Source organism: Argopecten irradians, chromosome 6 (genome assembly GCF_041381155.1).
Source record: "Argopecten irradians isolate NY chromosome 6, Ai_NY, whole genome shotgun sequence".
In the NCBI taxonomy this organism is placed as follows: Eukaryota; Metazoa; Mollusca; class Bivalvia; order Pectinida; family Pectinidae; genus Argopecten; species Argopecten irradians.
In genome coordinates this window covers 24,542,620-24,556,604 of record NC_091139.1, presented here as the reverse complement: position 1 = coordinate 24,556,604, position 13,985 = coordinate 24,542,620, and the positions used below count along the sequence as shown (strand labels likewise).

Here is a 13,985-nt window from a genome sequence, read left to right as displayed (position 1 = left end):
ATTATTGTTTGTATAAATAGTGTTTCGATGTCATGCAAACGTTTTCATCCTATGATATTTTCCTGCTAATTGTGATTATTGTTTGCATGATAATGTGTGGGTGACTTTTTCTAATTCAATGTCACACAAACGTTTTCATCCTATGATATTTTCCTGCTAATTGTGATTATTGTTTGTATGATAATGTGTGGGTGACTTTTTCTAATTCAATGTCACACAAACGTTTTCATCCTATGATATTTTCCCATTTAATTGTGAATATTGTTTGTATGATATTGTAATCTATGATATTGTAATCTTGACGTTTCTCTCTCTTCTACCACCAGGTGTCCTCACAGCTACCCTCAGCTCGCCCGGAGATGGCGCTGTCTTTACTAGTACAAACAGTTGGGTGATTACAGCCGTTGCTTCGCCAGGTACGCAAAAATCGTTATCACCAATCCAGCACAGTTTATTACCATCAAATACGGCGGTATTCAAGGATTATCTTCATTGCATATGCTGCTATCAGAGAAATAATCCAGGCGATATCAGAAATCATAACTTCTGCTTCCTGAATATGAATATTATCACTATTTCTTGCATAACTTGGAGTAGATGTAAATATAGTAAGCCCAGGTATAATAAGCCCAGTATACTCTTCAGATATTATAAGTCCAGCTGTTGCAGCCAATATACTTTATTATTGAAGAGATATCTTATAGTTAGAAATTCAGAGTACCTCATATGAATTTTCTTTGCATTTTGATTAAGCTTCATTGAAAACTCTTTTAGTCAAATGACACAAATTTCTTGATAACTGTGAAAGAGATTGAAGTTTAAAGTGAAAAAATGACATGTTCAGAATCTCATAACTACATTTTATTTATTTTTTAATATTCTGAGTATTGATGATCAAAAATATTAACAAAGCAAGACCTGTGTTTTCCAAACCAGATTTTTTAGCTGAAAATGGCGTTAAAAATCAGGGTCCAGTTGTTTAAAGGGTGATTAGGCTAATCACAGTTTAATGACAATTTTTATATCAAAATTAAAGAATTTCTGATAGTACAAATTTTACAAACTTTTTGAGGATTCTTAAGAACTTAAATCTTTACCTGCTTGGTGATTTGGGTGAAGATATAATCACAAATTTTGCAGCAAATGAGAAATGAAATTTCACTAATCATGTGATTAAGCTTATTATGCTTTGGACAACCAGGCCCTGATAAATTGTCTATGTTGCAAATTAAGAGTAAACAATTAAAATCTGAAATCCCAACTCTGAAATATCTTCAGTTGTCTCTAGTCTTGCACTTAATCAGCTTGCAGCAAAAGTCCTTTCGCAAAGATCTTTTCATTGGGTTCGATAGAAAAAAGATGTTGTTTAATTTTGTTATTTGTAAAAGTATAGGATCCCTCAAATCAAGGACAAGCCGGCGATAGTCCAGACGTATAAATAAAAATACTCTGTCTATCAATGTTGAACTCCCTCAGGTTCCAACAGGAAATTTGATGAATTTTTAAACGATCATTATTTCAGCCTTTATAGAAAAGTGTCAACGGAGAAAGTAGCATAGCAATGAATTATATAAAGATATAATCGACAGATATTGTTAGAAATCACTCAAGCGCGTTATTTAAAACTCCCCATCTTTCTACTGCAGTACATGGATTCAGTCACGGTCTATTATTTAATCGACTTCATTTATGGATTTTTTACACACAACGGAAAATATATAATGGTTTTTATCAGATTTGATCATACTACAGGTTCATGAATTTTCAAGCTTTTATTTGCATTTTCACTGAGATATGATAAATATGCAGAGGTAATAAAATATAAAAACATCATTATAGGGAAGGTGTAAAAAAAGCATATGTAATAATTTGTCCTAAACGAGTCGTTCCAGTTATCAAATTATTTAAAATTCATGATGTTATGTAAAACATTCCTACAATGCTTGTTCCATGTGTAGTTTAAATCTCAGGATATTTGTGTGATTGTAATCATCAATGATATGCAGATATATATATAATCAAACAAACAAAACAACAATTATGGCTGGATGGAAATAAAGAAACCAGTGGTAAATAATATTCATGTATTTTACAACAAAATAAGTATGAAATGACTTATGAAGCTTTTATCAATTACATATGTCCCCTGGGAGGTGCCATGCTTGGGGGGTCTTTGTAGGGGAGAAAGTTAGGGTACTCAGAAAAACAACCCATGGGGTTATATAAGATGATCTCTTTTAACATTGTTAAGTAAGGTTACCCAGGTAACTAAGGTTCAACCAATTACTAACTTGGATTATACTATTTGCTGCTAAGTTTTCTAACTAAGATTATATTATTTGCTATCCTATTCTCAATGTAAACTGCTTGTATACTTCTAGTTTGTTAGATGAGTTCAATAACTTATCTTATCGAGCACAATCCAAATGCTTCCAAGTTCTTTCCATAAAAAGCTGTACCAGTTCAAATCCAGTTAAACATTAACATTAATCAAACTTATTTAAACTAAGTTTAAGACAATCATTCAGTAGAAAGTTGGTCCAGACTGACCACAGACACTGTCTATTTTTTGTAGTGGAACAACCGTCCTCGCCTAGTGTGTCCAGTCCGGGGTCAAACCTGGACACTGTCCAAGGTATACCAAGTCGCTGACTGTTACCCAGTAGTAGTAGTTCCCAGTTTTATTTTTCTCTCTTTTTTTTTCACTTAATCCTTTATTTGAATTTTTTTCCCACCCAAATGTTTAGTTTAGATTTTGTTGTTTAGTTCACTTTTCCCTGTTAGTTGTTTGTTACTCCCTTAGATATTGTTTACCTTTCCTAAATAGCTACATATTCATATGTAGATTTATAGACATTGTTGTCATTCACATTTATATTGTGTTTATGAATGTGCACATGTTTATTCATTATTTTTTAACACTATTGTTTTAGTTAGTGTGAATTCTGGTTTAATTTTCACATGCTAACGTTATTTAAAACTCCCCATCTTTCTACTGCAGTACATGGATTCAGTCACGGTCTATTATTTAATCGACTTCATTTATGGATTTTTTACACACAACGGAAAATATATAATGGTTTTTATCAGATTTGATCATACTACAGGTTCATGAATTTTCAAGCTTTTATTTGCATTTTCACTGAGATATGATAAATATGCAGAGGTAATAAAATATAAAAACATCATTATAGGGAAGGTGTAAAAAAAGCATATGTAATAATTTGTCCTAAACGAGTCGTTCCAGTTATCAAATTATTTAAAATTCATGATGTTATGTAAAACATTCCTACAATGCTTGTTCCATGTGTAGTTTAAATCTCAGGATATTTGTGTGATTGTAATCATCAATGATATGCAGATATATATATAATCAAACAAACAAAACAACAATTATGGCTGGATGGAAATAAAGAAACCAGTGGTAAATAATATTCATGTATTTTACAACAAAATAAGTATGAAATGACTTATGAAGCTTTTATCAATTACATATGTCCCCTGGGAGGTGCCATGCTTGGGGGGTCTTTGTAGGGGAGAAAGTTAGGGTACTCAGAAAAACAACCCATGGGGTTATATAAGATGATCTCTTTTAACATTGTTAAGTAAGGTTACCCAGGTAACTAAGGTTCAACCAATTACTAACTTGGATTATACTATTTGCTGCTAAGTTTTCTAACTAAGATTATATTATTTGCTATCCTATTCTCAATGTAAACTGCTTGTATACTTCTAGTTTGTTTGATGAGTTCAATAACTTATCTTATTGAGCACAATCCAAATGCTTCCAAGTTCTTTCCATAAAAGCTGTACCAGTTGAAATCCAGTTAAACGTTAACATTAATGAAACTAAGTTTAAGACAATCATTCAGTAGATAGTTGGTCCAGACTGACCACAGACACTGTCTATTTTTTGTAGTGGAACAACCGTCCTCGCCTAGTGTGTCCAGTCCGGGGTCAAACCTGGACACTGTCCAAGGTATACCAAGTCGCTAACTGTTACCCAGTAGTAGTTCCCAGTTTTATTTTTCTCTCTTTTTTTTCACTTAATCCTTTATTTGAATTTTTTTCCCACCCAAATGTTTAGTTTAGATTTTGTTGTTTAGTTCACTTTTCCCTGTTAGTTGTTTGTTACTCCCTTAGATATTGTTTACCTTTCCTAAATAGCTACATATTCATATGTAGATTTATAGACATTGTTGTCATTCACATTTATATTGTGTTTATGAATGTGCACATGTTTATTCATTATTTTTTAACACTATTGTTTTAGTTAGTGTGAATTCTGGTTTAATTTTCACATGCTAACAAATTTGTTTATCATCAAATGGGTCTATGCTTTTCCACACAAGATACTCCCAGCTTTCTTAAGAACCTCATTGTCATGTTAGAGCAGATAATAATGGATAAATAAATAAAGAAATACCTTTTCCCTTGTACAGATAAATCATGGTTAATATTTGCCCTATTGAAGATTAAGAGAGATTTCTACCTTTTGCGACCGGATAGTTGCGATGATAATTGAAAGGAAAAACAGATAATCGTTTTATTTGATCTTACATTTTGAAGGTCATCCATCAAGAAATCCCAGAAATGTCTCTTGAACTTTTAAATATGTCCTTGGATTTGTCATGGGTTATATAATTGCTGCTGTTGCCTTTAAGAAAGAAAAAAAATCTGTTCACTCTCTCATCTTAATTTTTTTTCATATTGTGAGATTGAAAAACGTTTTGCTATTGACATGATTTGAGATTGTTGGAATTTTCTGTTTACTTTCATTATTTTGAGTCCTTACAACAGGTCAAATTAGGCGAGTAAACTCTAGAGTGACCAGGATGGACCTACATCAGGGTCAGCCAAGGTCTTGAATGGGTCCTACGTATATTGTAATCACTTGCAAGGCATAAGGAGATTGGGAGTCTACTAGGTGGGGTAAAGGGTTAAGGATTCAGTAAGTTCAGTGTATTGGAGGTCAAAACATGGGCTTTAGTGAACAGCAAGGTTGTTTCAGGAACAGGGGAGTGGTCTGACTTCATTGGTATGTGAAAAATTACTGCAATGAAGAAAAGGCATAAAAATATATTAGTTTCTTACTGTGCTGTCACAAACTTGCTGCCTTATCGTTTATCTTTTCCTCTCTCCCCCTCCGTTGCTCCGCTATGTCTATGACAGAGTTCTCTCTCTCTCTATAACTCACCCCTTCTCCCTGTCCCTTTCCTCCTCTTCGTCTGTGACAGAGTGTAACTCGTCCCTCTACACCTCCCTCGCTCTTCTTCCTCAGTGACTTGTCCCCATTTCTCTCCCCTTGTTTCTCCCCCTCCTTGTATATAACATGGACATAGGAAGGTTGATACATTTGTCTTGTATCTTACATCTGGGACCTATTTACTTAATGTCATTTTTACAACCCATACTCATTTCTACCATCTCAACATTATGTGAACTACTTCATGCATTTCACTAATGACTTTTTATTGCTTTTCTGCAGGTGAAATAACTAGCAAAGTCACAGCAGATTTGGATACCGATAACCTTGCAAACTTCATAAATAGGTATGATATTATCATGGTCTTCTCTTAGTTAGTTGAACCTCTAAAGTGTTCATTAATTTCAAAATATCATTTGTTTATTATACAATATGTTAAAAAAAAAAAGGGAAATAATTTTTTTTCAATGTTATATACTGAAACATATTCTTATCTAGCTACTGTAATTGTGGATCATATACTTATACACCTTTAATATTGTTGATCATCTATCCATGAACTGTAAAATATTGTTTCTTTTCTCCTTATACATACAAAATTTTATTTGTGTTTGATGACTAAGTTCTATATTTTACAGTGCTACAACGGAGACAACGTTTACACGAGCTGTATCGACACCAGAGGGCGCTACGTCCACCACAACGTCAACCATGAACACTGCATACAACTACCCCAATGCACCCAGTGCATTTAGCCTACAGAATTCTACCTTGTATAACACACAGGCTGGCCAGAGCCCGTACAGTGTGATGACCAACTATCCAGTAGCTGATAGTATGTGTTTCTTACGCTTTTGACATCAGCCATATTCTTGCAATTACCAAGACTCCTAGAGACTTCGATGTCTAACCAGCTGAAAAACAAAGAGAGGGTCTGAAAAAAATAATTTAGAAAATAGGTTCTCCAGCATAGTTGATCAGAGTTAGTATAGGGACCCTCCCATCAACTCTTCACACTTCCATTTTTCCTCTTGGTCACCCATTTGCCCTCAGCTGGGGTTGAAGGATAGATCCAACACTAAGTCATCAATATCTTCTTGTACCCCTCTAGTTTTTAGGGTCCAATTGGCTCTTTAGCCCCTCCCTTACTCTCCCTCCCTGGGGATCTGTCCCTCCTTCCTCGTCCACATACCTCCCTGTGCTCTCCCTTGCCCTCCACATTCACCATCTCCCATATGCATCGTCCCTTTCTGTCCAGCTGGCCAGGATTTAAGGATAGACCTGATTTATACTAGAGAAGAGTTTTATAGCAAGCCTGGCAACATAAATAACAATATCTATTAATAACTTGTCTGCCTTATTACAAATTTGATTGACAATGTTGCTATTTATGATCGTTTTATATTTGGGTGATATCCCTAGTGTATTTTATAGCTTTCCATAGCTTTAAAATTTATTTTGATTTATTTAGTCTGAAACTTTCCCATTTAACTAAAAAACGGTTTGATAATATGGTGTGACACAATTCAATTTAGAAACAAAGTAGAATTCAATATATCTTGTTTTCTTCATATTCAAATTGTCATACAGTCCTGATTATTCAATTTTATCTAAAATAAGAAATATGATGTTATCAATTGTACCAAATTCATTTTTGAAATCCAGAAAGAAAATGTTGGTTTCATTGCATTGACCTACTTCCTGATAATTCTTTTTTCTTTTCTTTTTTTTTTTTATTATCAAGTTTTTTTTATCATAAAATATTTTTCAATTGATAATGATTTTAAATTTGAATAATTGAACTAAAACTGCAACTTTGTTTCAACAATATTTTTTCTTTCTTTTTCAGTTGGAAAAATAAAATCCCCTGGAAGTCAAGTTGTAAGCCCCAGTTACCTAAATAGCTACAGCTCAAGTTTTCCCCAATCACCACAAGGTTCATATGTTTGTAAGTACAAGTACGAATAAATTTTATGAATATTCAGAGAAAATATTATTCAACTTTTTGAGAAAAAAAAACCAAGAGCTTTTGATTCAAACATTTGTATCTTCCAGATGGAAATCAATTTTGATTTTACAGTAGCTATATATCTCAGATTTCAGAAATATAAATATTGTTTTTTGTAAAATTATTTGAGTTTCATTCATTTAATTATAGACCCAGCACAAGTGCCATTTACAACAACGCCAGGAAGTATGTCATCAACGTGTAACTCACAGGTAAGTGAAATGTTTGTTTTTAAGGTAATCAAGGTCTCCAAACTGTTTCAATTGTGATTTGGATCTTCCTTTTTTACTTCTCCAAGATGCTTCCTGAATCTTTGTTAAGGTGTCTCAAATGTTTCAAAGAACCCTGAATTCAAGTCAAGGTCTCAAAAATGTTTCATAATCATGGTCTCAGAAATGCTTTCAGTTTATCCTGGATCAATCAAGTGTTTTACAACAAGGGTCTGTTGACATGTTTTCAATACTTGTCAAGTAGGTGCGTTTTCGATCTGATTACAAATTTGCATTCCGAGAAATGATAACCGTTTTTACGGGAAATCAAAGTTAGGCTGCTTAGTATACTGTTACTCTTCAAAAGTGACGAATGGGTGGAAAAGATTTGATAATAAATGTTTAACATACAATCTAAGTCTGTCAAAAGATTTCTTCAGTCAAAATTGGTGTTATTGATAATGAACTGAGATAACATTAAACTTCGCACTTCTTCTCTCGACATTTTTGGTTTACTGTTTAAATCAAAATGGGTTTGATATTAAAGATAAACAAACCGCAAGGCAAACCAAGGTGACACTTGCAGTCGATGGAGGGATATTTTGGTATCCTGCTTGGCCAATGAATTGAAATAAACTGGGCTTTCCTCCGGGATCCATTGTCCATACTGACAGGTTTAGCGCTAAATATTTCGGAGATGTCAGTTTTCTGTCTGTGCTATCAGAAGACAGCATCGGGTTTCAACATGTCAAGCCAGGCGGTATTATTGGCCGCTATTGGTTATTTCGTTGAGGACATTTTTCAGTACGGATGTTTTAGGAGTCTGAATGTAAGCTCAGCTGTCATTATATGACCTGAGGGTATTACAGCTATTTTCAGAGACAATTCGCTAAAACTTGTGTAGGGGTACAGGCATATAAATTATAAACAAGAAATTTAATTTACATAGAAATTAAAATCGTGGAGATGTTGAGGCTAGATTAAGGGGTTTTAAATTGTTAGACATTTTATATACACATAACCATCTGCAATCTTTTTATTGAATTGATTGTTGATTTCATAGTGATATTTCATTAGCCCTTATAGCCTTTGGCATCTATCGTCATATGATTTAGTTGAAAAAGAGAAGAAAAACAAAGATATGCGAAAGATGTAAACAAAGACACTAATTTTTTTTTTATAATAGCCATATCAGATAAAGATGGAATCTTCTGACAAATTAGGATAGCTAAATGCATAATTGCTCAATTTCTCATCATTATGATAATGTGTAGATATAATGTTTGTTTTATGAAGTTTAGATTTTTATATGTGCAACATGTTTAGCTAAGAGCGGAGTATAACACATTAATTGCAACCATTCAGAGAAACGTTAATCCATTAGAATTCTTACGTTTAATAGCTTAAATTAATAGTCTTCAAAACTACTTTTATAATCATGCTTAAAAATGCTGGAAGGATTTAACTGTACATGACCAGCATGAGCTTCGATCAATTTACCTGATGAATTACGGTAAATTTAACTGCTCTTAAATCTGCCAACTCTCCTCATGGACCCAGTATTAATGCGGACCCATAAAAATGCTAATTCTAACCATTGTTATGTGGGGAAGGTTCCACTGAAAATGAACCAGGAGGGGGGAGAAGGTTGGAAGGAGGGACAGTAAACTCAAGCATGGTAACCATGACAATTATCTGGTATATATGTAAATTTTCACCGAGTGACATATCTCTGAAGGTTTGACACCAAAGGCATGGCAGGTATAAAAATAGCCATACACCCTGGTCCATTTCAATGTCCATTTCGATGTTTGTTTCTGCCATAACTACACAAACAGTCTCCAGTTTTGTCTCCCTTAAAGAGACACATTCAGCTTCATGCTGGTCTCGTCTTTTTTAATTAAACATATATTTTCCTTAAGTCCCGACATTTTCGTCGCAAATACAAAAAAAAAGGCACAGACCATTGTAGCAGCTATCAAAGGTAGAGACAGTGCTTATACCCACTGGTTACGAGGCGAATACCTAATGTTCTGCTCAATTCATCACTGTCAGTTTCATTGTCAGCATATGTCTTTTGAAAGGAAATGAAAGATATATAAAAAACACATATGTATGAAATAGATCAGATATTTAAATTGAATTTAAAACACATCTTTTGCTAATAAATTTTCAGAGTGACAAGCATTTATCTATGTATTATTGTCAGAAACATTTATCGGAGGTCCCAATATACCGTGAATGACAATACCAAATGTAATACCATGTACTGTATATGTGATTTTACAATTAGTGTAAGTTGTTGTAGAGTTATTCTCATTAGTTGTACAGACAAATTGATCGAAAGCACTGTCTACCGACTGCCTGAGTATTACACAGCCTAATTCACGTCACCTTATTCATGTCGTTGAGTACTTCGTGGTTGTGTAAACATATATGTCACCGTTAGCACTATCGATCCCGATTATGTTTTGATCCATTTTGTTATTTTTTTTCCAGTCCATTGAAGGTTTTAACTACGGAAGTTACCACGGCGTTCCTGGTGCTGCTAATCCTTACTACTACCCCAACCCGTCCTTGCTTAACAGCACCCCCTCAACGACAGGCGGGACCACTATGACTTATCAACTGGTCAGTCCGCCTGATGTCCAACCAATCAAAACAGAAGGTAATTAAAATCCTTTATTAATATATAACTTTTGTCATCAAAACTTTCATGTTGTGAAAACTTTCTTTGAAGGGCCGTTCATCTCCGGTGTCAATCATCCTCCATAATCTATTCATGACATCTAAAATAAAACCGTTCTCCTCCCTTTTATCCTCGATATGACAAACTTCAACAGGATCGTTGTCACATGGGTGCTTTATCAATTGACAAGGAAATAAAACTCAACTTCTGTCAAATTTGATGTCCTCATTCAATATTAAGATCATGTTTGTACAAAAATTATATCTACATGAATTTTCAACCAAGATATTGGATGCAGTTTAAAAAAAATGTAAATTAAAAAGGGGGAAACATCATCACTAATTCTACCTTAATCTTTTCATTGATACCAATATACATGTTTTATGTTGTTGGAATCCTAAATACTTGATCAGTAATCTACATACAAAGTAGTGACAAAGATAGAAAAAATTGTCTTATTAGCGTATTTTATCCGACAATATGGTGGCATTGTCCCATAACTGTTTATTTTTCAAGGTTAGCTGTGGACATTCACACATACACCTAGGTATTTTTTTGGTCAGTGGCCGAAGTGTATAAAAACCTTGTCGCTATTCACCTTAGCAAATGAACCACGACTTTACCATTTGACACATAGAATGGCTATGTCGATTAAAATTGACAATAACTTACAAGTGACAAGGTTTTCATAATGACCGCTGGTGTGTTATTTGTCAACCAAGAGGGTAGGCTGTCGTTTTGATTGATGATAATCCCCTCACGCTCGACACTTTAGCATTGTCACTGAGTACCCTTTACCTAGATAGAAGAAATTAAATGTTATTTAGGATCGGCTAGCTCAGATAGTTTTGGTAGATAAGCGAGCAAAATGGAAATCTCTGTCGCTGTAACTAGAGTGCTTATAGTTTATTAGACAGCTTTGATTTGCGGTAATTGAAATCATAACCCACACTCTTCTGAATTAACTCTAATGTATATAGACCATGTTTTCTGCTTTGTTGTCCGTCAAAGTGTCTCAAAATATTTGTGGTTTCATTTTTTGAAAAAATATCTTTGAAAGCAGTTTTGGGGTTTTATGTTACTGAAGAAATCTGAGATTTTTGTACTTTTTTAAAATCAATTGGTTGTTTATAAACAACATTCTGAAAAAGATAGATGTTAGGTTTTTTTATTTGAAATTTCAAATGTATTTTTTTAGGTTGAGAAAAAGAATCATCAGACTAAATGGATTTACAGTCCGATAATGAAATCAATACCAATTATTATCTCCCCCCTACTATCAATACTAAATGCATTTCAAATCACAAGTGTTTAACAAAAATCAAACAGCTCAAAGAAAAGGCAAGTTGTAACATATAATGTCAATAGTTTTTCAACATTTGCTAGAATTATTTTTCCCCTATTGCCTGAACATATTGATAGGCCTGTATGTTCATGAGGAGTTAATCACGGATACTTGGAGGAAATATTATTAAAAAAACCTGTTTTTAAAAAGAAGTTAGTTACCTATAAAGTAAAGGTTATGATTATAATTATCAGAACAGGATATGTATTGACGTAAATTTCACGGAGAACAATCGCGGTCTGTTCAACTCCCCTTCACCAGCTGTTTGGACGTGGGCCCAACCAGGGGGTCCTTTTAAGGAGCGAGTCGTGGACAATACTGCCTCTACCTGTCGTTAGATAAGGTGTCATTAGGTAACACCTGGTCGCCCAGGTACGCCATCAATTACCTCCTAGCTCAATAAATATATATTTAGGTATTTCGGAAGTAGGATGCAGATGAATGGTATTGTAAATCAAAAAAATATATAAAGGAAATCAAACTAAAAAAGGAATCATAGCATTATTTTTATGAAACATTGTAAGCCCTATAGAAAAAGATGTTTAAAATTCATTTTATTCTAGATGATTTTGATATTTAGATGTTTTATTAAAAAAATCGCAAATTCTAGGTATAAAAGACAGCAATGTAAAATTAGGTTGAACATTTGGGTTAAGAAATTTCAGAAAAATAAAACTTATCTAAAGCTTTTTAAAAGAAATAGAAAAGGGAATGATAAGATTTAAGGGAAAAAGGTTTGAAAAGAATCACATGTTCCAGATATATCCTGTGAATGAATTGTTAAAGCCTGGTACAGATAAAAATAATATTTTTTGTGTCCATTGTTTTGGACCAGACAGAAAGGCATGTCCTTGTTTTCCTTATCACAAATTTTATCTTGTTTCTGAAACATTCTCTTGGAGTCTTCCGACTGTCTCTCCTTTGCCAAGCTTTCAACACATGAACAAAAATAGTCTCCGTAGCTTTTGTCGCTAGTAACCCGGAGGGAACCATCTCTGACCCTATCTGCCATAAACATTGTCGACCTTTGACCCGGCCGGTTCAGCCTGGGTAGCTTTGTGAGGGGGACTCGGGTGATTTATCTGACTAAGACCTTTAATTCCCTCAACTGTGTATTGTGGGTATTTAGATGCTACCTGGAATGACAGAGAAAATTGTGTAGAAAATAAAAAAAACCTAAAATGTTGGAGATTGTCAGCTAGCCAGGATCAGAGCGACTATAGAGGACAATTTATTGCAGTTTCCTTGCTGGCGTGTTGTTATTTTTGTTCACTCACTGTGATAAAATTCCTTTTTTACGATCGACTGAATATTTTTTTTTGAAAAGCGCAGGACGTGAATTTCATGCTTATGTCCCAGTGCCTGTGTTCCTTTGAGAATTAACGATGCAGAACTCGCTCTCCAACACATAAAGTTAAGCCGATACATTTTTAGCCATTATTTCGGGCTAGCTTGATAAAGTTAAAGCAAATAGTTAATATGCCATGTAGATTACATGTGGTGAAGAACCATGTCCAATCATTGAGCTCTTTTCATCCAGTATCAGTACTCTAAACAACGAACAGGGAAAAACGAAAGAAAAACATGGGTAAAACGATACAAAGAATTGTCTCTTTTTGATTGCATCTTTTTGAACAGTTATTGTTTTTGTGAACTAACACCTCAAATAGAAATTCATTTTCTGTTTTCTAAAGAAATTCCAGCTGAGATTTATTATGATTGATTTACTTGGTTGAGGACAAATGAGGTATATGTATATACGAACCCCAGTGTTTTCTTCAAGGCAACTTTATGAATGGGCCTTTAGCAGTAGATGTACTCCTTAAATCTCTGTACACCCCAAATCTCCAGAAACTTGAGGACTTTACGGCCTGACAAATTCTAAAATTATGCAAATTTTCTGCACCTGCAAACTTGCTGTTAAAAGCTTTATCATAGCACTTTGGCTCAATTTTCAGGCTTAAAAAAGATTCCTTATCCCAGTTTGATAAGACTTGGAGAGTGAACGGATTGCTCATAGAAGTCAAGTACCACTTTCTCTTGCGAGTTTCATACCAGTGGCCAGGGCATGTGTTAGCTTTCTCACCACCCTTATACATACCAAAGAATGGCCATCTAGTGTGCTCACTTATATTCATAAACGTGAATTTGTAGAGATATATAGTCAGATGTTTTGTACATTTTAGTCCCTGGTTAATATTAGGGCTAATTTCATTGACCAAAATAACAAATATTAATGAATATGTTAAATTGTAGCTGTTCTTGAAGACTTGGGGATATTACCAAGACCCCATGCTTAATTTTATGAGATTAGTCAAAAAAATTACAATATTTTTCAAAGGTATTATAAATATTATTTTCTACAGTTGGAATAGTTCTGTATTAGAATTACACACATTTTGTGTAATGTAAAACTTCCTTAATAAGAACAATTTATCTATTTTTGTGTAGATGTTTCTTTAGATGTATAAATTTAAAAAAAAAACTATATTGATGATTCTAAATTGTTGAAATATTCACAATGTTTA

The 13,985-nt window shown here is 33.9% G+C and overlaps 1 protein-coding gene across 6 annotated transcripts in view; it reads left to right on the top strand.

The window, feature by feature from the left end:
• Window positions 1-13,985, top strand: part of LOC138325402 (eyes absent homolog 1-like) — a 131,331-nt gene that overhangs the window by 91,524 nt on the left and 25,822 nt on the right. For 4 of the 6 annotated variants that reach the window (XM_069271053.1, XM_069271051.1, XM_069271050.1 and 1 more), the window contains 7 exons: window positions 327-416; window positions 3,920-3,979; window positions 5,489-5,552; window positions 5,845-6,041; window positions 7,056-7,154; window positions 7,365-7,426; window positions 9,923-10,091. In XM_069271053.1, the coding sequence (XP_069127154.1) occupies window positions 327-416; window positions 3,920-3,979; window positions 5,489-5,552; window positions 5,845-6,041; window positions 7,056-7,154; window positions 7,365-7,426; window positions 9,923-10,091 (741 nt within the window). Of the gene's footprint in view, window positions 1-326; window positions 417-2,575; window positions 2,613-3,919; window positions 3,980-5,488; window positions 5,553-5,844; window positions 6,042-7,055; window positions 7,155-7,364; window positions 7,427-9,922; window positions 10,092-13,985 lie in introns of all 6 variants that reach the window. The other 2 variants (XM_069271055.1, XM_069271054.1) reach the window with 2 other exon arrangements.